A 26416-nucleotide genomic window follows, 5' to 3' on the forward strand; every position below is an offset into this window, starting at 1 on the left:
CTGGAGTGCCCTGTGAGAGCAGGGGACGGACCGAACGAACGAACGAACTCTATAACTAATCGCTCGTGACGCTTCGTCGTCTGTCCGAATGTCCGTCCCATCGGCCGACGCGACGACGCGCCGCTCGGACGACGTTACTCCACGCCAATAGATCGCTCGATCGCGGTTCCCTATTTATTTTTTTTCTTTTCTTTTCCCTTCTGTGTCGCGCGCGCGTTTCAACACGGTGCCGAGCCAACCAAAGTGTGCCGCGATTTACACGCGTCCAGAATTCTCGTGCTACGATCGGCCCTCCGTTGGATATCCACCGTCCGTCGGCACCATCGGGGGAACCACCAGTCACCGACATGTTCGGCTCCACGCCGCACCACGGGATCCACCACGGCCAGGACTCAAAGACACCCTGATGGCCAATCGACGACGTGCGCGCGAGACACCGCGATCGCTCGCCGTTACACACTCGCGTACCCGCGATTCCCAGCATCGTTCAGAATAGCCAGTACCTATTACTGACTTTAGTGAGAGAGTGCAGTGCGTGCAGGTGCGGTTGTGACCCAGTTGCTTTCGTTGCCAGCCGCTGACAAACGGACATCGGGACGAATAAAGAAAAGACAGACGGACAGACAGAGAGAGAGAGAGCGAGAAAGAGAGAGAGAGAGAGAGAGAGAGTGAGAGAGAGAGGGAGAGAGATAGAAAGAGGGAAAGAAAACCGATCGACGTAACAGCGTCAATTGTGCCGAACGAGATGTCAGCGTACGCGCAGTTCGGATACTCGTATCCGTCGGCGTCTCAGGTGAGTACTTTCTTACACGTAACGATCTCACCAGCTCCGATTCTCCACGATTTTCGCGAGAATACTACTTCGATCGCTGATCGAATCGAGGAACGTGCGGGCTGTTTTACTTTTAATTCTAATTACACGACTAGCACGGTCGTGCAGGGTAACGGGTTTCTGGTGGCATTGTCTGCAAAGTTGCGGCTCAATTATTCGTCTAACGATGGTCGTTTACCGAGTAGCAATTTCAGAAACATTGTTAATCACCCCGGCCGATCGTTTCTGTTCCTTTTTTGCGTGAAAGCGAGCACATTGTAAAACAGCCAGCCCGGTTAATTAAACGCCGCTCCGTTATTAGGGACACTCAGTTCCGTTTCTTTTTCCTTTTCTCTTTCTCGATTTCCTTTCCTTGCCGCCTCTTCCGAGGTCTCACGGTTTTCGGTGTTGCTCCGATTTCCCGTCGACTCCGATCGGCAGAGTGCATCGACGTTCGTTCGCATAGTTGCGCACGTGTTGTCGTCAACCCAGTCGTCCCCTTCCTACGACTGTTCGCCAGATCGCTCGTTGTATAGCCTCGCGCTAGTCGTTGCCAGTTTACAACGTTGTTTCTGCAAATGGTCTCTTATCGTCGCGTATTTTCATTCCACGTCTTCGTTCGCCAGCCGTCACTCGTCGAACGTTTCCTTGATATTTTATTCGTATCCTATTTTTTCATTCGTTGCTTCCTCGGGCGGAATTAAATAGAAACGCTCGTTTTCATACGGCACATTATCCGAAGACGCGAAGCGTGGCATTTCAATGATATTCCCCACCGATCTCGCGAAGACGCAATACACCCGAGTGTTGTTATTATCGCTTCTAAATAGCTAGGCCTCCAAACAGTTACGTGTACGAGGACGAGGACGATGCGTAAAGCGTTCGAATATATCAACGAGGTAAAGCTCGTTCCCTCGATTAAATGAAAGAATAAAATGGAAACGTTAGACTGCAGGCGATTTCCATGGTGTCGCACCGGGTACACCTGTCCCCATAAACGTACCGACGGCCGTCGCACACGATGCCTCGCGAGACGGCCTCGTCCGGTAAACTCCGCGCATACACCGTAGTAAATGGAAAGTTTATTTTCTAAATGCTCCGTTGTAAAAGCAACCGGCCGGCATCGCGTATCTGACGATCTGCGAATCACCAGCGAACGGAAATTTCATTCGATGTATTTATTCGCCCGATTCGAATCGCATTCCGTCGATTACGCCATTGCATCGTTACAAGCGATACGTCACGCTACAGTTCCTCGCCGGAGCTTTCTTTTTACACCTGAGGATTGCTCGAGGAAAGGTCGACGGGGGGTAATAAAAGGGCGAGCCGAGTCCCGTCTATCGACGTCCCGTAATTAGCGAGCAAGGGGGTTTTATTGCCTCCGGAAAAAAAATCCCCAAGCCCAATAGGCCGAGTAAGTGTCGCTGCTAATTTGCACCCTGACGCGGGATCGTCTCCGATCTCTTTTAATATTCGCGCGCTGCGGTACTTTTTACGACGAGGTACGAGGCGCGCGTACGAATCGGCCTGCTGGTAAACGAACAATTTATGGTGCTTTAAAACGGCCAACTAAATTAATTACGGGCCGATCAGGATTCTTGGGTTTTACTCGCCGACGTAATTTTAGAGTCGACTCGATTCAAGTAGACACGTGTAAACTATATTTTTGTATCGTGCTGATAGAAACGAAGCATGGAGAGGGTTGGTTGAAACTGCAGCTAGGATATGCCCCGACGGTATCATTCGGTGACGACGTTACGAAGGTAACCGATATTGCGAGTAACCGCGTTGAAAACGCAAAACGTAAGATTAGTAAATTTCGAATTCCTAAAAATATCACCGGTGCCTTTCTATTTTTAACGCTTCATTTATTAGTATACAACGGGTAATGGGCACACTCGCGTTTATCACGACAGCGATCCAGTGCCTGCTTTTACTTTCCGCGCTGCTCAAAAGCGTTACGTACAGTTTTTTGGATTTGGTACTCGAAACTACAATGAACCACGGTATTTAGAACAAAAAAGAAAAAGAGGAAATATATTTTGAAAAAAAACCGTCTCTACACTCGTCTATATCTTGAAGGATTCTTACGCGATTAACTTGCCAACCTTAGGTCGGCCGTTTCTATCTCTTCTACCCAAAAACAGGCGACACACGCTGCTCGGCGACCCCGACAACGGAATGAGAACATTCCATGCTCGAGAAATCGCGCAAAATATTTCTACCAATAAAATTTCGGTAAATTTCGCCGTGTACCATAGATTTATCGAAAATACATTGAAATTCATGAAAATTCATTAAGGAGAGTTGGGAGCAAGTACGTTGAACTATTACGCGCGACCGTTGCGATGTTACAATTGGTGATTCGGAGAGAGATGAGGGAACAAGAGCGGCGAGATCCTTGTCGCAGTTTCGGGCGTTTGTAATTTCGACAAGGATCGATATTGTTTTTTGATGACTACCCGACGAGGACAGGAATGTTTTTACGTAATCGTAACAAACGAGATTATTCTGTTGCACGTGTTTCAGCTAATGCTTGCGTCACTTTGAAAAAATAAAGCTTCAACAGCGAGCAATTATAATAATCAACTACTACAGTGCAACTACGTCAGATGATTCATATATTCCGTGATTAAGAATAAATGGAATGCCTGTAGGTAAGCACTTTGGTAGTCACAAATTACCTGTAATATCCTCAGCGCAATTTACGTTCTTCAAATTTATGTTTAGTAAAATCGCAACAAGTTTTCAGGGTATTCGTTCCGTTGCTATTAGTTTAGAAATTGCGAACAGAATGATAAACGTACCGCGGCAATATTAACGATAAAAATAATCGTCGTTCATCGTAGACACGCGTAAGAATCCAGATGATTTGTAACCAAAACTTCCCTTTTCCTCGTTTAGAAAGATATCGCGCGCTGTGAACGTAGCCGATAAGTGAGCCGTCATCGAACGTCCCCTAGAATCCAGTAGAGAAACATTTCCTTCGATTAACCGTTCAGCAATTCTTGCTGGCGTTCGAATTTAGTGACACGCGAGTCCATTCGTCGGGCGTGTCGAAACAAGAGGGAAAATTGAATTCTGATTTACGATCGGCAGGGCGATCGCCGGGTAGAACGCGACGGTGGGCGCGGAATGGGGTGGCCGGCGCAGGCGCGCGCAACCCTTGGTTGCCGAAAAAAAAGAGCGCCAGGCGAAACGGCACCCTGGGAGACGAAAACGGCGCACTAGCGCGCGCAGGTGCGCCGCGTACGAGCCTAGATAATAATACGGGTGGCACACGGCGCGTTCGCCCGCATGGTCCCGCGAGAAAGGTGCGAGCCACCACGGAGTAGCCTCGTCGAGAGCCGACGCCTCGCATTGTCCTTTTAACCGCGCGTACCACGCGCGAAAGCTCGGGCTTTCCTTCGTTTTGATTAACCCGATGATAAAGGGGACGCGTCCCTTTTGTTCCTTTAGCGCCGCCGACTCTCGACGAACCGGCCGCCGTTGAAAGGACGCCAACGAAGCGGTGACGTTTCACCCGCTATTAGCGTTTTCTTTTTTTCTTTTCGAGTATTAGCGAGATATCGTTCAGATGGTATTTCGAACAGACGACGATCGATTCCTTTATTTAAGAATCGAGTCGGCGAAAGTTCTCGGTTAATGAGATACCATCTGCGTTCTTCTATTCGAACAGACGGAAAGTTTGGTCTTTTGACTCGGTACTTGATCGGTATCGTAAAACAGGAATTTATTCTGTTACTTAAATTTACTGGTTGTTAAATGTAGCGTATATAAATGTGGTATACCGTTTTTAAATATGCACAGTACGATACGTATGCGAGTCGGTTATCAGATGGTGAAAAATAATCTAGGTATGCTTACGTGTAACTGTAATTTCGTTTCTTTTTTACGAAAAATCTAATTTCTGCATTTCGTTACCTGTTTTTTGTAAAAATGATATTTTGCATAAGACTCGGAATTTATACGCGCCGCCACCGTTTCGTTGCGCGTTCATAAGTATTCGCTCGTCCGATTTTTCTACTACGAGCGAAGAAAAATTAGTGTTAAACGCCTAGAAATCGAGGGTACCTTATTCTTCGTGGCAATCTCTCTCGCGACACTCGTATCATTTAATAAGTTTTTAATATTTTTTCGCTTAAAATACCTGTTTCGCGTTCGTATCCGGCGCGACTCCGAGCGGTGTCCCGCGTACGTGTGTACACGCGACATACTCGCCGGTCATTTAGCGTCACACTCGGCTATTTAAATTCATTACCGCTCGAATTTATTAGTTCGAAATGGCGTAAGTCCGTCACCGACGATCTCGGCCGGCGATACGCGGTCGTGATACGGAGCGACGATAATTGCTCGCTTATCTACTCTCGTAACCACGCGTGTTCCATACGTTAACGTATTCCCGATCGACGAGCTACAACGCGTTTACACGCGTACCTACATACTCGGACACTCGGAGCTCGTCTGCGGTCGATGGATCGAAAATGTAAAAGTGTAACGAAGAAAGGAAAAGAGAGAAAAGAGAGAGAGAGAGAGAGAGAGAGAGAGAGAGAGAAATGCGCGTCGGGTTTAATTGCAGCGGTAGGAATAGACGAAAGGCGTCTCCGCGGGCGTCTAAATAAACGTTACACGGTCCCTTAGCGCGGATGCTTTACGATCGCGTCGTCAATCCCCGTCGCGCGGGGATAATAAATATTTTACGTGGATCATTTCCACGGAAACGCGAGTAACGATAATTGGAGTTTATTGCCTACTTACGTGAATTTATAATACTGGCCGCGGCGGCTACGTCGCCGCTCGGCCGAATCGTAAAATTCGCGATTACAGATTAGGTAGTTAATATATTTACTGCCACCGGGGATTCCAGTAGTGATCCAGTCTCGTCCCTTTTCCTAACCTTCCGACCGTTTCTACCTTTCCTACCTTTCCTCGATCCGACGTTGTCGCGCGTTCAATTTCAAGAGGCGTTCGTTTTTTCGTCGACACGGGGGCCTGATCGGTCGTTTGGAACGCCTTGTTAAAGCGTCCTCGATTTCGCGTGCAGGCGTACTCCATTTTCTTTCCTTTTTTTTTTCAAACGAGCTGTTTCGCGTGAGAAAACGCGAGGATATCGCGATGTTTCAATTCTAATTTATTTGAATCGTGGGAGCACGCAGATACGCGCTCGGCGGCTACAGTCGATATTAAAAAGAGAATAAAAAAAGGAGAAGACACGGGTTACGCGGATGCTACGCAGCGATATACGAGATCTAACGTTCCACACGCGCGTTCCGTTCGATGTAAAACAGCTTTTGAATAATCGCAACGTTCGTGTATGCCACGCGATTACTCGAAGATTAACTGAAACTTGTAGAGGATATTCGTGTGCACACGCGGCGGTGTTATGCAGTGGTTTATTAAGTACCATCTGAGCTTCGTTTAATGCGACTTCCACGGCGCCCTCGTTAGACTCACCCGTTTCGTGTAAAAGAATACCAAACCGCGTTCCGTTGCGTAGCTCCCGAGCGGCTGTTTAACGCGCACGCCACGCAGCCGCCGCTCGATTTTCCGGCGTTTTCACCGTTACGTGCTAACGACATCGCGGAGTGCGTACGATACTTTTTACCGTAAGACCGTGTGATTTACGGGAAAGCTGTGCTGCGGTTCGAATTTCTAGCGCACCGTTTATAAAAACGATCGTTACGCTCTTCGAAAGGATACGAACAGACGCGAGATCAGGCGATAACTAGGTGAAGTTCAAAAAAGTCCTGCGATCTTGCAACTCTTAATTGCTTTACATTCTCAGAAAAGGTACCAATTGACGGACAAATTAGAATTGCACTCGAGAAATAAAATTTGATCCGAACATTTCCGTTATCTGGAATGTTACCTGTCCTCGGCCACCGGATAGGGTTGAAAAAGCTACTACGTTTGCCATTACGGACTCCATCGGGGTCGTTAGCAGTGGAAACTATTGCTAAAATGTTACCATCTCATCAATATTGCTCCCAATAGCAATAGAAAATTTCCATTTCAATAGAGAGTATGCATTTTTCAAAAAGCTCTGTAATCGCTGACCTATGCTAATGTCCTCTTGTAGGAGACATTCAAGTGCAAAGTGTTAATTTCCTAAATTCGTGTTTAACATTCGCGCTGGTATCGTCGACAGTCATCTAGCCGAACGAGAAAGTGTAGATACACCCGGAAAAATGACGCGTTCCTGTCAGATAACCGCGTGGAAATGAATGGCGTTCCGCGGGAAGGCAGATAGACCGGTCAGCGCCGCGGATCCGAGAGAAACCCTTTCGCAACACCGTTGCAGCGTCCTCGCGTAGGGGCGAGCAAGGTGTTAACACGGATTTAACTAATATCGCGTCCACGCTACAAGCGGTATAGGATGTTTGTATCTGATGCATCCGCGGTTCGGGTCACGGGTCGCCTGGTCTAATGATTATTAATTAATTCACCGTCCAAGGAGTAACGACAACCGCCATTACGAAACGGCTTCGCGATAACGAACGTTGTTACGAAAGTGCTTAAACGCAATCGAAGTGTCGACGAGTGTTTGGTGAACAAATACCAGGATAATGACGTTATCCACGAATGACGCGTTTCGCGTCCTCTTCAATTTGATTCTTAGTATCCCTGTTGCTAAGTTCCTGGAGCGTTCCGACATCGTTTAAAGAAAAAAAAGGCAGGTGAAAGACGCACGTGTAACTCGAATTATACAAATCATCACTCTAGAAAGTGACTGTTGATTTCAATTTCTTTATCGCTAAACTCCCGCGCAAAACGTCTCGACCTTGTTCGAAAGGAAAGAAAGAGTAGGCGTCCACGTGGAGCATTTAAGTATCGAAAATTGCGTTGGAGAGTGACAAATTAGTGGATAAGATATTTTGTACAAAAAGCTAAATGGTGTGTACGAGCATGATGAGAACGAGTGCGCGTACAATCGGCTGAGGGGCAGAGGCGCGTGGGTGCGCGATGGCAGCGTTGAGGAGGAGGGCGTTACGGGGGTGTACGGTTTAAGAATTCGTTTGTTAACGCGTAACGGGGAACGGCAATCGGCCGTGGCTCGTTAAGCTCACCGGGAACGCATCGATCCCAATCCTTCCGTTATTTGTCAGCGAGACACGCCGGGGCAGGTCGACTTTCTACACCGGCGGAACATCTGTTCGCAGATTATAAGCGGCCGCGTAACGACCGTAATTACTTTTTCGTTCGGCGTGTAATTAGCAACAGAGCTATTAGTACCACTGTTCTTACCGTGCCGCTTGTTAACAAGTCACCGATGGGGCCGCATTAATTTAAACCGTTCAACGGAAATAGCAGAGTACAGTGGCGAACATTTCGCGGACGCGTTCTCCATTTGAAATTTCCCGGTCAGAATGAGTCGCGACCATCGCGTGCTGCGACCTCTCTCCCAATCATCCTCCGCGTCGTTCTTACCCCGAAAAGAATTGAAATGTTTCTTTATTTGAGAAATAAGAGCAGCTGGGTTAACTCGGTAGGGCTAAAAAACGAAAGGAAAAGGGGAATAGAAAAAAAACGTGGAACTGTACGCGGTAGTATTTCGACGCTTTCATTTGCAATTATTAACAAGTGTAATGTCTATATTAAAAACCGAAGTGTTTAAAACACGGGAAAACTGGAGATTAGATATGTAAAATTAGAAAATATTGGGTATACGTGTAGGCAAGATAGCACGCACCAGTTGGTGGGTGAAATATATTTCCAGAAGCAATTACCGTTCGAATTCCAGTTCCGTCTGGCTGTTCCAAATGCAAAATGGTCTCCTGAATTTATAAATCGACAGTCGAATCGATCGTTTCAACGTGAAACGACGCGGTGTGTACATACGTGTAATTACATGTGTACCGTAGTAATTGATAAGGCAAATCGAAAAGCCCACTTGTTTACATTTGTATTTACCCACGCGGAGCGCAATAAGAACGACTCTGACGAGCGGTACGAGTTCGATTAGAGAGGAACGAAGCCTGGCGCGTACTCGCGTCAAATCAACGACGCTCGATCGGTACCAGCGTCGCCGGATGAATTTACGAGCGCAGCTCCGGGGACCCTCTCTCCGTGCGTCGCGTCCGTATTTCGCAACGGAGCGCATCGCGCGGATTCCGTATCAACGGTCAAGCATCTGTTGGAAGAGTTACGCCCGCGGGAGCGTGATGGTAATAATTCGAGAGGCGCAACGGGTGCATCGATTCGCCGTTTAATTGCAGCCCTGGATACGGAAGGCGGCCGATATCTTCGTGCTATCGGTTTTCAGGATCGTGGCCTACCTCCCTGCTTCTTCCGCTTTATTTTCGTACGCTCGCTTGCCTCCTCGCGCTCTCTTTTCGTACGTCGTTGGCGAACACCGTCTTCGACGAAACGTTCGACTTCGAAAAGTATCGAATGAACGCAATCGGTTGTGTCTCTGTTGTGATCAATTTAATCGGTAATCATGCATCGAACGAAGGGAACGTTGGAACGGTAAGCAGGTTGTAACGCGTGAACGAATCACGGAGGAAACGTTCGACCGACCCACCACGATATATGTACATCATCTCCGTATAGCTTTCGCTCGAAGGCAGAGCGCACCTGATATTTAAGAACTCAATGCCCCCCTGGATACGCTCAGACGGCTCCTCCGCAACGGAAAGTCGATCGAGACAACGCCGGTCATTTCTTCCCCGTTATTAAACGTGGAAATATTCAACTCGAATCCCATCGAGGCGCGGGCACGAACCAACACAAAAATTGTATCCGTTCGATCCGCGGCAAATCGTAATAACATCGGTGGAAATCGTTGGGCGATTACGTGATTACACAGTTGAAATCGCTGGCTCGTCGATGGCGCGCGATCGGTTACGCTAATGTCGATCCGCTGTGAGTTTCGTGGCTACGATACCACGGCGTTGGTACTTATCGCGCGATTTCGGGACGCTCCGGCGGGTTGACTCGCGTTATTACAGCGTCGTTAGCCGCGGTTACGCTTTGTCATTATCCGGGGTGTCGGACGGCGGCGGCGATTCGGCCGGTAGCACGCGAGGAGTCGTTCGTTGCCCCGATGATTGACGGAATCGGCAATTACGCGACGGCGTCCCTCGCGCCGTCCCTGCAGGACGCGTCGCGGGAACCGGTTGCGGGTCTAGGTGGCACACGTGTCTCTCATTCGCGCAGGGACGGTCTCGCCTCGATGCCGCCGCTGCGGTGATGTTTGGCGTGAATTCGAGAGCGGGCTTCTCCTTTTCACGATTCCTCCGGGTCCACACGGGGCCCTTTTCGTCACGGCCACGACAACGACGCACCGGTACCCGACCGATCCGGGCAGGAATGTCGTTTCTGAGAAAAACGATCGATATGTATATCGTGTAGATTGAATTTCGCCCGGGACGCAGTCGGCCAGTCGGAGTCGGATTTTACTTAGCTCGCAGGAGGAACGTTTCTCCGCTCGATATTTACGCCTTTCCTCGCCCGCCGAGTAATTCTTAACCCACCGCCGCGCGAAACGATTATGGACGTTCATTTTTGGGAGATGCGTAGACCAGTTACGGCTGTAGCCGTCGTAAGCGACATTATTAACACGAATTGTAAAAAAAGTAACGATAAAGAAAATATGATTAGAGTCGTCGAGAGTTTTCCTGGAAAAACTGTGCCCAAATTTGATTGTTTCCACTTGCGAATATGTAACTAACGCTCAACTCGTATGAATTCTCAATACACGATAAAAAGAAGGAACTGTGTGTCTGGGCATGATTTTAAAACTGAAAGTGTGCGACAACGGGTTAACCCTGGGTAGGGTTAAGGGTTTGCTACCACGCACGTTGGGTACGCGCTTCGTCATTGGGAGAATTTCTCGGTAAAAGATGATAGGAACAAAGACAATTTCCGTTAGCCACGAACGTCAACTTTAAATCGATAAAACGCGACTGTTCGTGACGCAGGACGAGCAGCGTTTTACAGCGTCGAGAGGGTTAAAACGCGGGCATTTGGAAAAAGTTAGGGACGAGGTAAAAAGAGTCGCGTCCCGTTAGTCTCTCAGTGGATCGAATAAAATGAGGCGAGCCGGGTACAGAGGTTTCCAAACGGTTTTCCACGACGGCCGAGGCGGCTCGTAAAAATTTAGTCGGCCCGCGCGAAGAAACGTGTTTTCGGCGAGCCGCGTAAAAATACCAACAGAGGCCCGTCACTCGCACGGTTAGCGTTCACGCCTTCTTAACGTCGAGTTACAGCCACTTTAACGGAGTCTTCGGGGCTTCAAATAGATCTCGCGGCGGGAACCGAGACGCCGCGTCCTTTTCCATCTGGACGTTTTTAAAGCGAACGGCTCACGAAACCGCTACGCGGCATTCCGTGGCGCCCTTTAGGCCCCCAGAGGTAATTAACGTTAAATTGTCGCCGTCATTACTATACGATATTTCACTGGCATCTGGCGTCCGTCGTTGCACGACGGACGAAACGACGGCTCGCTACGATTCGTACCTCGCGGCCACGGTCCTCTTTCACAGTTTTTATCGCCGCTACTTTGTTTGCATTGTTTATCGATCGCGACAGACACGATTCGGTAGTTGTGAAAAAAAAAATGGAAAGATGAGGACTTTCTTTGAACATTCTTCCAGCAAAAGAAAATAAAAGTGGTGCGTGTACATGATTCCTCTTTTAAAAATAATAAAATCTGGTAGTTTGACGTAGAAACAGTAATAGATTGTTATTTTCTTATTAGATTGTATTTTATCATTAATTTTCAATTGTTTTAAATTGGTCAGCGAGCATCACCATTCGACGTGTAGCCTCTGAACGCGCGGTTACTTCTAGTCCCCGTACAAATCTCAAGGAAAAGCGTGACCGCAGAAAAAACTCGTTTGAAACGCGTACGTTTATCACGCAGCGGCATTTAAGATAAAAACAATATTCTGCGCAGCGCGGAGACGGAGCAGATAAGCGTAGCTGTAAATCCGATTAGCCTCTATTCGCGACAGATGGAGACAAATTGCGATCACGCGTGTCCTGTTCGGATAGATCTCCATTTTCCTCGATTACCCTCGTCTACTTCGTTTCGTCGAATACCGTTCCCCGGCGTTGTTAGGAAAGCACGACGATTCTATACCGTTCGCGCTTTGTATCAATTATTCCTCTGTATCGCGCCGTACACTCCTCTTCCTGCCTTCATTAAAAAAAAAGGAAAAAAAGAAACATTACCATCGAACATAATTTTAGGAAAAAGAAAAAAAGAAACATTACCATCGAACATAATTTTTCACTTCGATCCGTGAGCTCCATTAGCCAAGCCGGATGCTAATTGCGCAAATGAGCCGATCGTTTTGAATATAAAAATACACCTTCAAGTAAACGGAGTCGAATGAATTTATGTAACCACCATGTTAGATGTAACACCGGTGAAAGGTTAAATGCCTCCTTAGACATTTCTCGAATGCAACTCGCGCGGTTGGCGGTGCGTTAAATTTCGTCACCGTGGTGGAGGAAAGGAACGAGAGGATCGGCGCAACGGTTAATTTGTCGCGAAAAAGAAGAGCGGACGGTATCCGGGTCGTAACGCTGTTGTCGTACAAGATCTGCTGCGACGGGGGACCGTGGGTTTCGGTGGAAGATTTCACCGCCAGGGGGAGAAGGGGCGCGGGCGGAAGGGGAGGATCGTGAGTCTAGGGAAGTCGAGGCTCTCTGTCCATTCGTATCTCCGGCACCGCCATCTTTTTCCGGCGATTTTGCGCGCGCGTATCGCGTTCCTATCGCTGATATCCCGTACGATTTCCTTGAGACTATCCTGGACATTCAGCTATTCCGCCTCCATCGACGAATCGCGAAACAGGAAGCCACGTTTCCTTCCCCTTTTTTCGAGTCCACGGGGATTAATTATTTTTTTAATTGGCGAGTCTCGACTGAACTGCTTCGACGCAACGTATAATGTCTATTGTGGCGATTAATCCGTTGAGAACGAATATTGCATCGGTGCAACCTTTCATTTTCAATCTCTGCCTCGGTGAATTCATCGCGCTGAATTGAGATCGCTGGAAAAAAGTTCGCGGATGCGATGTTGCGTTGAATTGCGGTGTTGAACGTTAATGGTTCGACGCGTTGCTCGTTGCGAATTAATTCGTTTTAATCGAACGATGTTAATTATCGGTTATCGGTTTGTTACGGGCTAGCTTTTCCCTTTTATCGGTTGGATATCTGGGAGCCAGTTTTCTGTGTCGCACCTCCTCGAAACAACTTTCTCGTTATCCTGAACGAAATTCGCGATTCCAGCGTGAAAACCACGAGCTTGTTTGCTGGTCGTTACCTTGGTCGTGTCGTCGTTGCGCGCGGTGGCTACAGTACGAGCGGCATTGTCAAGTTTCTCCGGTTACTTTCCACCAGCGGCGATAACTCGCAATCAAACCGCTACTTAGCTCAACTAGAACACGTGTAATCCTGTTTACCAAGACGGTTTACACCTGCGACTCCTGTTCTCCGAGGACACCGTGTCCGCGATCAGGCTTCTCCTCTTCGAAGCCGCGTCCTCCGTGTACACCCTTCCGTGGACTCGCGTGCCTCCCCGTCACGAAACCGACGACCCGCGTTCCGTGATCGCGGTGTTACCAGCACCGAACTCTTGGAAACGATTATCGTTTTCAGTCAACGTAGATTAATCGGGTCATTATCGGGTGAAAGTCGAAGAGCGAACTTATTATTGGGATCGTTTCCACGATGTCTATCGGTCCCGATGGATCACCGCGATAATCCCAGCACCGAAATTACAGTTTCGTGGTACCCACGCGCTTCCGGCGAGCGGACGACTCGTGATTAAACGCGGGATCGAACGGTCGCTCGTATCGGTTGTTCCTCGGTAAAATTAGCGATGTTCCCTTGTAAAACAATCGTTAATAAAATGTATCGATCTGCCCGATACACGTTGGCACGTATAGCTTACACGATCATCGATCAACCGGTTAGTTGGTCGAGGCTCGCGTCGGCTCGTTCACCGGGTACGGGTTGGTACCGATGCGTTGTAAATTCGCGGCCATCAGGTACCAGAGTTTGAGGCACTTAGGTCGAAATTACACGTTCGTACCGGTAAATTATTCCTCATCATCGACGTCGGGAGGAAGATGTGGCTGCGCGCTCCCTTTACACCTGCGTCACGCACCGCTACCCCGTTGCATCGGATCATCGATAAACCGTAGTTAACGTATTTCCCCGAACGATCTCTCCCTTGGCAGCCGAGTGAGACAGGCTCTCGCTCGTACGCAGACCGCTCGAAACCAGGGGAACCGCCCGGAGCATCCTCCAATTAAAACTTGCGTACACACACCACCGTTCTGGCTGTAATCACTCAGCTACCATAATCGCGCGGCTCCCTCTCGCGGAACGTCCGGAATTTTAATTTTATTTCTCAATCGCTCGCGCTCGATGCTGCCGACGAAGCCTCGCCGCGGCTGGGAGAGAGGATTCGTTCCACCCTTCGAGGGGTTGATTTGCGAACGCCAAGTGTCACCGAATCGTCGCTCCTCGACGAGGATGGGCGACGGAAGGGCGAGAGAGGGCCAGGATCCGTGGGGTTCTCGCGTCGCGGTGGTTGCTGCCGCGGGGGTGAAAGTGGGCTTTTAAAAGGTTCCGATGGGAAAACCAGCAGGGCGTGAATGGCTCGAGACGCGCTAAAGGACCCGAACGAGAGACGAATTGGCCGGAGAACGAGAGACCGAGACGAAGCGCGACGAAGAGATTGTTAGGTAAAGAGGGTGGGGAGAGAGGGAGGGGGGGGGGGGAAAGGTCGTGAGTGGAAGAGGACAGCGATGCGTTCTTCGTAAAGCAGAGAGGAGGACGAGAAGAACGCACACGCACGCTGGCACGCATGTGTCACGGCCTCGAGGTGTTCTCCTCCACCGCCTCCTCTTTCCTCGCCTGGTTCTTTGTTCACGAAAGTTCGGTTTACCTCCGTTCCGTTGCCAGACCCGCTCTTCCTCCCGGGTCTCCCGATATTCTTTTTTCTCGTCTATTTTTGCGTCACCGTCGACTACGAACGAGCCACGAACGACCGCGCGAGGACCGCGTCGCTCGTCGAAATAGAGACAACACGCCCCGGTACCGCTGAACGATCACGGGGAACGCGCGTCGATTTAATTAAACGTATCCGTTATTGGTGGTATCCGCGACGCGATATCGCGGGATCCTCGTCTTCGCGCGTCCCTTTTCTGGTGCTGGACGCGTCGATCCAGTCGAGGAACGCGCGCCAACTAGCTTACTTTCGCTTTCTTTTTCCCGGCCGACGAAAGTTACGTCGGTGTTGATGAAAATAAATGAAAAGCCGGCATACAAATGGCGGGGAATCGGACGATGATCGCCGTTCGTCGTCCAATTTCATGGCGAGACGCTATTTAAGTATCCGCTGGCGATAAATTATCGGGCGAAATTTGTTGCCGCCGCGTCCACGGGGCGTCGAAATATCTTACGACTATTTAGCGCGACGTGGAATCCCGTTTTTCGTAAACACGTCCGCGCCGCGAAAGATACGGTCGCGTTATATAAAAAACGGCGCCGACGTCCTCTTTCCTCCCTCTGCCCATTTATTTTTCTACCTCTCTACGGCCGGCTTCCTCGTTTTTCTTTCCACGACGGAGACGCGCGACGCAGCGAAAACAAAAAGCGGCCGGACGGAAAATTCGTGCGCGTGAAAATAATGTTTTCGTTTATCCTATTCATCACGTCCTTCGTGGGCGTCCTGCGGGCTCAGTCCGTGTTTCGACATCCGCTCTACTAGAATAGAAAGAGGTGATACGTGAGCGAACCGTTTTCCTCCTCTGTTCTTCGCCTTCCGCTTTCGATGGAACCGGAATACACGCCCTCCACCTCCTCCTACTTCTCCTCTCGGCTCTTTCTCTCTCCCTTTCTCTCTCTCGAAATAACTCCGCGACCCTGCCGTATTAATTACCGGGATTCATTTCATCCTCATTTACCGCGAGCTAATTTACCGCTGCGAAGCCTCCGCGATATATGTACGCAACCCTACCCTCTCGAGCGCTCCGCGAGAGCGCCCCGCCGACGTGCGTTGCCTTTGGGAAGCGATTAATCGCGGAATCGCGCCACCGTTCCTTGCCTGGAACGCTCCAATCTCGTTTCAAGGAGCCGGATGAAGGGCAGAGGAAATTTGCGAAGCACATGTTGCTTTCGGTATTTCGACGAGATTACTTTGATTACGCGTAACTCGTAGCAGCGATTCCGATAACGAGTTTTTAAATTCTACGCTCGATGACTGGTCTAATTCAACTTTATTTTTATTAATTTCCCATGGAACTTGCGATTGCGAAACTGATAAGGATTATATGCTCCCCTATTTATTTCTACACAGAGGTAGCCGTGAGCGCGGAAGCGTTGCTCCGATAATTCCTCGCTCGTCCACGTTTTTCTTAATTCCATCGTACACGCGAATAGTTTACAAGCATCTGAACCGTACGCATGCGTCGACGCAAAAGTCGTACGCGTCCGACTCGTTGGCCAGCCGTGCGATTATTCAAACGGAATGGAACTTCCACCGCGGTCGAGCTGTAAGCTGGATGGATATACCTCTCAAGAAAGTTGCAGGGGAGCTGGTGCGCGCCTTTATTAACGTTGGATTATTATGTAAAACCGTTTCCACGCGACCCGTAATTAAGCGACCCTTTGATTTATACTACGACCACCGTGGTCGTTACTTCCATTTCGGTGTCCGATGTTTATTTACACGCGTACCGGTCCTTTTTACCGGTTCGCCCGTTCGCTCGTATCCCGAGTTTGCGCGCGTGCAACAGGTACGACGTCTATTATGACTGACGCGAGCGACGTTCTTTCACTCGGCTCGGCTCCCGGTCTATCCTATTCGTGGGAATTATTAAATTTAATTAAGCGGCTACCGTGGCGCTAACGTCTCGTTCTTCTCGCGCGATACGGATCTCGTTTCCTCGCGATCGAGCGTAATATAAATCGCGAACCTGCCCCGATTACGCGCGAACACGATGCTCGCGTACGGGCATTAATTATCGTCGTTTCTACGAGTTCGCCCCGTTCCCGAGTTTTCCTATACCACGGGTACGCGTACTGATAAATCGATTAACCTGCAGCTTAACCCCTTCCGCCGTGGCCACCGCCTCACCGGTTACGTCTTCATTTATTTTTACCGCCCGGTGTGTTAGTCCGGCTGAAACACATAATAAATGTTTACAAATTGCTACTCACCGGCGTATCGCGGATTTGCATTCATTTACATTACCGTCGTGCCGATAGCGTACAGTAACGTAATAACCCATTGTTACATAAATACGGTGCGCTTTTTGCACGGTTTGTACACCAATTACACTCGAAAAAACCGTGTACGCGACAAGATACCCGCTATCTGCTCGTCCGTTCTCCGAGTACGCGACCCATGCCGAGCTAACAAATAGGGACACTTTTCCTTCCAGCTTTAACATGGGAACGAGGCGTAATTTTCCCTCGATATCTCGCATTTTACGAATTTTTTCCCTTCGTTCCACGCGATAGTTATAACCGGATGACTGTGTCAGAGGAATTTATGCGAAGAGACTTTGAGGACGACACGTTAACACGTCGGGACGCAATTTTCGTTGGCAATTTTTCATTAGACACCGCTAATCATTCAACGATGATAATGCACACGATCTCGCGACACGGGCACGCATTCCTTCTTTCCTATATTTAGTTACCTTCTAACGTTATGCAAGAAGCAGGTTCGATTACCTATAACAGGCTACGGGTGTAACTCGTCCTTTACGTACAAACGATATGTCTCGTTTTATTTTGTACGCGCCTCATTTCCCGGGCACGTAATACAGACATTAACTAAATAAATACAATGAATATTTCATGGCTTGTAAAAGTAAGAACACGACCGGGTCGTGTACGAAGGCTGGCCAACAATTTGACGTATTCGAACGTCAGCCTGGCGCGACGATAAACTTTCGTTTAAATTACTCACGGCGGTCTCGAAACCTCCGATACACCAGGCCGTCATTACACAAAATTACGTGACAATTATTGCTATCCGAGGCCCCTGGACGCGAGGGAATATCAATGCCGCGAGCATAAGAATTCTTGTCAACAAAAATTGCACGCACTTTGTTTTATCTTAGTCTTCTTTTTCTTTTTCTTCTTTCCATTCGAGTTTTGATCGACGACTTTCGAAGCGTATTATTTCGACGCGAACTTCTTTTTTCCTTCGCCTCTGTTTCGATCCCCACTCCATCCCCCCTCTCTCGCGTGGACGGCTCTTTCACGGAGTTAATTGTCGAGCGTCATCTGTTGTTTAATAACGGTAGATACCGCTACTCCATCCCCGATTATCGTCCATTAAAGTAACACGGAATTGCTATCGAGTTATCGAGCACACATTTATAATCGGATCCGCGGCGATAAGCCAGCCGAGTATCACCTGCTTTCGAAATTACCGTCATTATCGCCATTAACCCTTTGCGCTAGAATTATTTTTCGAGCCCGGCGCTCGCAGATCGGCCGATAATTTATTTCCTCTGGTGCTTGTTTTATTAAAGTGGCCGTCGTTTTTTTTCCGTGTATCGATACGCCGTGTCAACTAATTCCCGATCATGCGATACGAGTGTCATAAATCACCAGGTAACGCGAGCCGGAAGAGCGGGAGGGAAGGCGTGCGAAAATTATCCGCAAATCGAATTATTTGCGAAAGCATTATTTTTCCTTCCGTCAAGCGCGTCGTGTGTACGTAAAGCTTTCCCGGCTAATTCCAACACTCGACCGCGATTATCTAAGCGCGATTTCTTCTAATCACATTTGATCGCGTTTCGAAATTCGCCGTTCTTAATGTTAATTCAATTAAATTTCCTATCTACGCGATTATCTTATTACTCGATGCTACCGCCACTCGAGCTTTCATTGACAAGATCTGCGCGGTTGTTATCCGTCGATTCGACCAGCTTGTTCTTTGTCGTACCGTCGTCGCGTTCAACAATATCTACACGTAAGATCGCGAACATCATGTAGCGCGTCGAATACAAATTTCGTGTCCTCCTTGCGATAGATTTCACGTTTCTCATCTTTGTATTTTACACTCTCCTCGATGTGCTTTATATTTTACATCAATTAATAAATAAAGCTATGCAAATCTACATACTTTCGCTGGGTGAAACAGCCGTGTACATAGGCTACAATCGTGTTTGCAAATTAAAAGCACCTTTAGGCTAGAATAAATTAACAACAGAACTCAGACTTGACCTTTTGCATTCGTTCTCTTTGAGGGGATATCCGAGTGCAAACGGTTAACTGTCGCCAAATTAATACACAACTATCCTCAGCAACGTCGAAAAACAGAATTCTGATTGCTAAAGGAATTGGATTGTTCGAAGCAAAAAAAGAAAAAATGTAAAAAAAAGAAATCTAATCGAAGCATTTTTTCAGCTGCTGGTGAGCGGCGGACAGCCAACAACGGCGACGTCGCCGGCGATGTCGTCGGGGGGCGCGCTCAGTCCCGGGGCGCTTTCGCCGTCGTCGACCGCGACGACGACCGGCGCCGCGGCTGCAGCCGCCTCTGGCGGGGCGAGCACCCCCGTGGCCGGCACCACGGGGCCCGGTTGCTGCGAGAACGGCAGGCCCATGATGACGGACCCGGTCACAGGGCAGACGGTCTGCAGCTGTCAGTACGACAGCGCGGCTAGGCTGGCGTTGGGTGCCTACCCGAGGCTAGCACCCACCGCGACCTCCTACTCGTCGTACCCCACGCCGACGCCCTCCACCACCGACCAAGGGCCTTACCCTAGCATCGGAATGGACAGCTCCGCGTTCTATCCTCCTCTGGTGAGTACTTGCCGTCTCTACTAGGGACTTGCCTACTCTCTCTTTTATACGTCCCATTTTTTTTCTTCCTCTACTACCCCTCTTTCACCATCCCGCCTCCTGTTTTGCCGCGGAAGGTCGCCGGCTAATTGTCAAGAGGTAATTAGCGGCGTTTGCATAACGACGCGTGAATTATTCAGCAGCGTTATTGCGTGCGAAAGTATTGTTGTGTAGGTGGAGCTTGTACGTCGTAGACGGAGGTTGAATGTTTACACGCTCGGGTAGATTTAGAAGCGATTTTGATGTTGTCGAAGGTTTTTCTTTTCGAAAGTTCGATATGGTGGCGCGGTTACTCGTTTTTCCAACGAGAATCGTCCAACCAAGAGATTATCCCAAGATGTTTTCAAGAATTACATTTCTAAAATTTTGCGTTTCTCAGTATATTATGTGTTGGTAAGGTTGCCTGTTAATAAGACTAATCAACGATAGTTTTGCTTCCACCTAGACAACTACTCCAACGCAAACAAAATCTTACTTTCAAATCTAATTATATAATTACACAACATTTCCCACCTAAGCCTGCAAGTTATATCTAGCCGTACGATAACAAATTATTACAGCTAATAAGAATAGAAGTAAAACGTTAATATAAAATATCACGTCGAGCTGCGACTCATCGCGAGGGGTTAATATCACCCTGGCTAACGTTCGAGCGTCCAAGAAGACAGCCTCGGAGACAATAAATCACTCGAAACAGTATTTATAAACGCGAACAGTAAACCGCTTATTTTGCTCCGTTCCGAAGGCGAGCGTCAAGACACCCCCGCGACGCCCTTCGCGCGTTCTCCACGCCGCAGATCGATTTAGCCGTCAGACGAAGCATTCGCGACGATTATTACACTCGCTGGCCGATCTCGGTGCGGATTAGCGAGCGGTCGCGCCGCGAATTAGCTTGGAATCCCGGCGACGGTGCCTCCCGGATCGGCTCGACGAATCCAAGTCGTTTCGCCGATTGCGCGTTTTGGCCGCCTGCGTCGAATTACTCACAGTCTTGGCCTGTCCAGCGAGACACGCGCGATAATCTCGTTTCGCTGTTGGCTCGCGGAAGACGCGTCGCTTCGCTAACTCTAACGAGGGCTCGGTGATGGATTCGCGGTTATATTTCAGGGGTCGAATCGTGCTCGCTTTCCTCCTGAAAAAAAAACAAACTCTAAAAGAACCCGCTCCTTTGCCTCGTTTCGTCTAGTTCGTTTTCATCGCTGATGAACAATCAGCTTAGAATTCGGCTGATACGATAGATTGAATTTCCCTTGTTATTGGTTTGAAAAAATCGCTCGCGTTATCGTCGAGTACAGGTCAGGATGAGATCACACGCTCGAATTCTATTTTACACGCGATGCGATTGACGTCATTCATCGGTAACGAGCAATTGTTCACTGCTATCTTCGTCATCTTATCGATAATCGAAGTTGTAGGTAGTTGCCGCTCGAGGAAAATGAGAAATCGTTTCGCGAATTGAAGCGTCGCGTGAAACCCAGGAATAATGGGTTCATCTGAATCGATTAGAAGCGGGTCGTAGGAACGACTGAAAGGGTGCGCGGGGTCGCTCATCGCTCCGCGATAACCGGATTCGTGTGAAACTGGGCGAACCGTTTCGCTGCGAACGACATCGCGCGACGGCGATCGGCCGCTCGCGTGCTCTCGAACGAAAGTGTCGGCGCGGGTAATTAAGTTACCGCGGACATTGGAATTACATCGAATCGGTATCGCGTGCACGGGCCAGCGAAACGGGTGGGCGGACCGGGAAACGTTCAAGTTCGTTGTAGAACGTGTTCAACCCGAGCGGAACTTTGGATCGACACGATCGAGGAGAGAGGCACGACTTTCTGTCGTGCACGCGTCTGCATCCCCGGAATGCGTGGGATCGAACTCTTTGCCAAAGGGCTCGTGTCGAAGCGGCTGTAGAAAGTATTCTTTTGTAGCGTCATGTCCTATTACAGTTTATATTAAACTTGTTATCGTTCGCTGTTAACCTCGATTATTGGTATCGATTTATGACCGGCATAATTATCAGACAGAAATAATCAGACAGAATAATGCGATCTCTCCTGCAGCATTCTTCGATAATTACCAAACGTACGGTAATGCAAAATCGTGGAATGTTCGTGGCGGAAATTTAGTTAAACAAATTTTGTTCGTACAAGTTTTTTTCCATTTAAAAAAAGCCTGCATGCATTTCCTACGAGTTTTTTGATTTTTAGAAAGCAAACGTTGAATTAATTTCAATCAGATACGGAATTACAAGTTCGAGACCGTTTTCCGGCGATGCGAGCCTCCAGAATTGGTGAAACCGCGCGTTCCCGATCCCCGCGATCCCTTCGATTGAGTTATCATCTTACTTGAGTTTACGCGGACGGGTGAAGTGTTTTGAGCAACGACAATGATCGGCTCTCAGCTGACTGTCAGGGGGAGATCACGCGTGCAGAGCGAAACCGTTCGCTGTTTTAATCACGTCCGGATCGGCGATCGGCTGATAACGGCCGTTCGACGCGTGGAAATAGACGCGCGATCGTATCGCCGTTTCGTACCAATTTATATCTGCGCTCGAGCGTGGACACGCTCGGGCATCGGCGAGTTCCTACCGCGTAGGAACGATAAAAAGGTTACCCGTGGAAAACACGCTCCGTCGCGCCAGATGTTGCGAGCGAGCGAGTTCGAGGTGACTTTGGGCTTCGACGAGAGGCCGAGAAAATGGGCACGGAGAGAGTCGATAATTAAATCGCGCGTTTATTCCACGGGACGTTCTCCTTCTTTTCCGTTTCTTTCTCATCTTTTTTTCTTTTTTTTTTTTGTTCTTGCCCCCGTTACCAGCGAGCAGACGAGTTAACCGTTCACCGGAGCGAAAGGTCAACTCGATGGACGCGGTATCGAAACGAGCAGGATATCGTGTCCCGGTGAATTTATTATCCGTAGGGAACACGCGCTTCCTGCGCGGCGCAACCCCGTTCCACGTAACGTGCACGCGCTTCCCGATCAAACGAAATTGCTCCTGTAATTAGATCGAACGATGCTCGAAAATCCGCTGTCGGACAAGGTAAAACAGCGGTTGCGTTATTATTACGCGGGTTTCGGCGGGCCAGGGGACCGAGCAGCGTTCTACCGTGGCGCGGAAAGGAAGCGCGGCCAATTAAATTGAAATTTATCGGCATAATTATACTAATTGGCTGTTTTCGATGAAATCGTGGCACAATCAATCTCGAGCCCCCTGCCAGCAGCTCGAGACTGATTGGCCGGGCGCAGGCAACAAGTTCCAGGTACTTTTATCCCTCTATGGTACCGTGTCCGAAGTGACGAGTCACTCCGGCACGGTGCGCGGCCCGTTTATATCGCAAGGTAAGGAGCGTGATCGAAATCGGGCTCGACCACCCCTGAACTGAATAATTCGTTCGGCGCTCGTATTTCAATGGCAGTCGCGCGGGAACATGGAATTTCACGGCAGGAAATGTGCCGCTATTTTTACCTCTTATCTCGACAGCCACTTTCCGCGTTTGATTTAATTAACGCGCCAGAGAGAGAGAGAGAGAGAGAGAGAAAGAGTGGCGGGATTGTAAACGGAGAGCGAGGCGATGGCGAAGTTCGAACTGCGTATCGAACCGGCCGAGAGAGTTTTCACCCCCTAAACGGACCGCGGCGGGAGCCAATCGCAGCGGCGCGTGTCTTCCGATAACGCTCGGCCGCCTTTCATTGGGCAAAATTACACGGCTGTTCTCTGCCTCGGCAAACGAAACGAAACGAAACGAAACGAAACGAGTTTCCATCCCTTGCAGCGGCGAACGGTGTCGCGCGGTCGTCCCGTCTCGCGACATTTAAATTTCAACCCCCTTCTTCCCCTCGGTTTTCTTCTTCGATTCCCCGAATCGATCGCGAACTCGTCGAGTTATCGTCATCACGCCATCCGGTGGAACGATATCGAGCACGTGACGTTACACGACTCGAGCTTCTTTCGTTCGAATTTCTTATCTACGACAGAACGCAAATGGTCATCGGTGCCTTCTGATCTTTCGCCGCGCAATCAGTTCAAGTTGTACCGATAACGGAAGATACGATCGTTTCCGAGATTATCGTTGTTCATTGTCGGAAGGTGAGAGCGTCACTGGGATTTCACGTGGCAGTGTTCGACGAGGGGGTTGCGTTTACGTTCGCGATCGACAGCGATTCGATGCCAGATAACGAAGCAGTCGCTGGTTAACCTTCCTCGGCTTGGCTAGGCGCCTCTCGTGACGAGACAACTCTCGTAGACGGAAACTATTATACTTAATAGCGCGAGTGGCAATTGTGTAAGAATGCTGGGCAATGGTGTCTACGCGACACGTACTAAATACACGGAAACACAAAGAAGACTCATAAATCAGATAAGAGAAACTCTTTGGTATCCTATGAGGAAAGGCAAAAGTGGCAATGCCTCGTTTGTTTGCCAAAGAAGACAATTAAATGGTAGATAGTCTGTTAAGAGACGCCGGACAATGAGAGCGTATATATTACATCGAGTGTAAAAACGTACGCTAGGAAACGCGTTCCGGAGCGGTTGGGCCTTGTCCATACCATGTGTCCCTAACGTTGATCTGTCGAATCGCTACATGTGCAGGCCTCGTTGAATAGGGTTCGACTGCATGAGAAATGGTCTCGGCTAGCTAATATGTTTGGCATGTACCCTAATTATGTACAACGTCCCACGAGATTATTATCGATGGCAGAAACATAAATTTAATTTTCCTTCGATTCGACGTTGCGTGGTACTTAGGCGGTCGCTGTATCAGCTCGAGTCACATTGTAGAATAAAAACAGTTCTGTGTACCCGAGACCTAGATTTTAACTGAATTTTTTCAATTTCCATAGACGCGCCGACTCGAATTCAATAGAAATGGAAGCTTTCGATTTTTCAATCGCAAAATAAATCAAATATTTACGCGAAAAGTGACTTAATCCAAGTCCATTTTCTCTAAAAAAATGGCCACCCTCGACGGCAGCCGCGCAACACGGTCCAATTGAATAACCGATCGTCCAATAACAGAAAACGTTTCATAATTCTTCGTTTCGCGGCCAACCAATCACGACGGGTCCCCCTTTCGCCCCTCTGCGAGCTCGTAATCATCGACCTTAACAGCTCGCACGATTCCACAGCGATCCGTATATTACGAGCGTTCCCGGCGCGTATCGGCTCGACAAATCAATTTAGATCGGCGGTTTATCGGCGAATGGGGTGTGAGAGGGAGCGGTCCACGGGAGCGCAAGGAACGCAGATTTAAACGGGCGGCCGCGTCGATTTCCACCGTTTCGCGGTTCGTTTCGCGGCGCGACCGCGTTTCGACGCCGTTAATCGACCCTAATCGCTCGCCGGGAATATTTCCCCGCGTAAAACGTGCCGATTAAGTCATCGTACCTCGATAATGCCATTGATAAGCGAAGGCTGGTCGCAGAATCCTGCGACGCGACTCTTGGCTGTCCCTCTGGAACTGGTCGACGCAGGAGGAAGCGAAAGAAAGAGGCGAAACGGAGGCAGCGACGAGCCTGCTTATGGAATCGATACTGGTTCCGCTGTGTTTGGCGTCGTTCGACTCGCTAGCGTCCTGTTAATTAAATAGAATTGCGCACGAGGGCTACTTTAAAAGGAACGTCGGGCTAAAAAGTCGATTTCGTGCGACTCGAGAGTACCCGTAATCTCTGTCCTGGATTAGAGCGGTCTGTTTTGAATTGTATCGAAACTCGTTTGTCTGAAATTAATTAGCCGGTCGCTATCCGTTCTTGCCGACCGGTTTAAGCAGGAATTCCCGTACCAATGTTCCAGCGGAAGATCGACGTTTTTTTTAACGCGATTGAGCGAACGCGTTCGAAACCGTTCGAAGTAGATTCGTTGACAAAAATACGCTGGCGTACGAACAGGTGCTCCCAGCAGAGTCTCCGTCGCGAGACCGTTTTATTTGACTCGCGCCCTCGTAACTTTGGCGATTCGACGGGCGATTAATGCGAGACACCGTCGAAACGAATAAAAGTCCGACGTCCGCGCGAATCAGAACGGTCGCATGTCTCTCCGGCGCAACGAAAGAGCCGTTCGAGGCATTCCGATCCGCGATATCGCGAAATGCGTTACTTTACAGCCCATTGATAAGCGTAACACACGTAGCGGTCTTAATCGGCGCCCGTTTACGCTCTTATAATTGGCAGCAACGCGCGGCTCGCATGCGATACAACGTGGCCTACACGCTTCTTGACTCGGCGCAACGCGTGTTCCGCGCCACACTTGCCCCCCGCCTAATGTATGTAAACGCGCCCCTGCCCCTGGGGAACGCGCGCGAGCTGATCTTTATTCCTCGGGACCGTTATTGCGCCTAGCTGAAAGCTAACACGCCTCCGCTGCGAGTAACATCCTCCTACCAAACCTAATTCCAAACCGTTCCCTTTCTCTTTCTGCGTATTTTAAATTTCGTCAACGACGTTTGGCGTGGATCGAGGAAGCAAAGAATCGCTTTGGAATGGCCTGGTGTCTATGAAAGCTCGAAAGGCTGTCGTGAACGTGACATTTCTTCATACCAAGTTCATCGAGCGTCCAAAATAGCGATTGAACGACGCGATTGTACAAGATATTTGGAATACAGACGCGATTCCGTCGATATCTGGACAGTGATGGGTCTACTCGGATTGGGACGCGGAAAAATCAGCCCGCTGACGGTAGTTGGCGTTATTAGTCCGGCTTGACCGATCGACCCTCGAGGAATGTCATTTGTCGTGAGACGACGCGTCGAACGTCATAGCCTTGCACCTTTATCGCGATAAATTGGA

At 49.1% G+C, this 26416-nt stretch overlaps 2 protein-coding genes across 3 annotated transcripts in view; one reads left to right on the forward strand and one right to left on the reverse strand.

Moving 5' to 3' along the window:
* The window catches only part of LOC143429091 (uncharacterized), a 324872-nt gene that overhangs the window by 147181 nt on the left and 151275 nt on the right, over nt 1-26416 (reverse strand). The window lies entirely within an intron of this gene.
* LOC143429075 (homeobox protein araucan) overlaps nt 1-26416 on the forward strand; it is an 84464-nt gene that overhangs the window by 24127 nt on the left and 33921 nt on the right. The window contains exons 1-2 of one of the 2 annotated variants that reach the window (XM_076904472.1): nt 342-793; nt 19205-19600. In XM_076904472.1, coding sequence (XP_076760587.1) covers nt 746-793; nt 19205-19600 — 444 coding nt within the window. In that variant the 5' untranslated portion in view covers nt 342-745. Of the gene's footprint in view, nt 1-341; nt 794-19204; nt 19601-26416 lie in introns of those variants that run through there. The other variant, XM_076904471.1, reaches the window with a different exon arrangement.

The sequence above is a fragment of the Xylocopa sonorina genome, chromosome 11, assembly GCF_050948175.1.
Source record: "Xylocopa sonorina isolate GNS202 chromosome 11, iyXylSono1_principal, whole genome shotgun sequence".
Classification (NCBI taxonomy): Eukaryota; Metazoa; Arthropoda; class Insecta; order Hymenoptera; family Apidae; genus Xylocopa; species Xylocopa sonorina.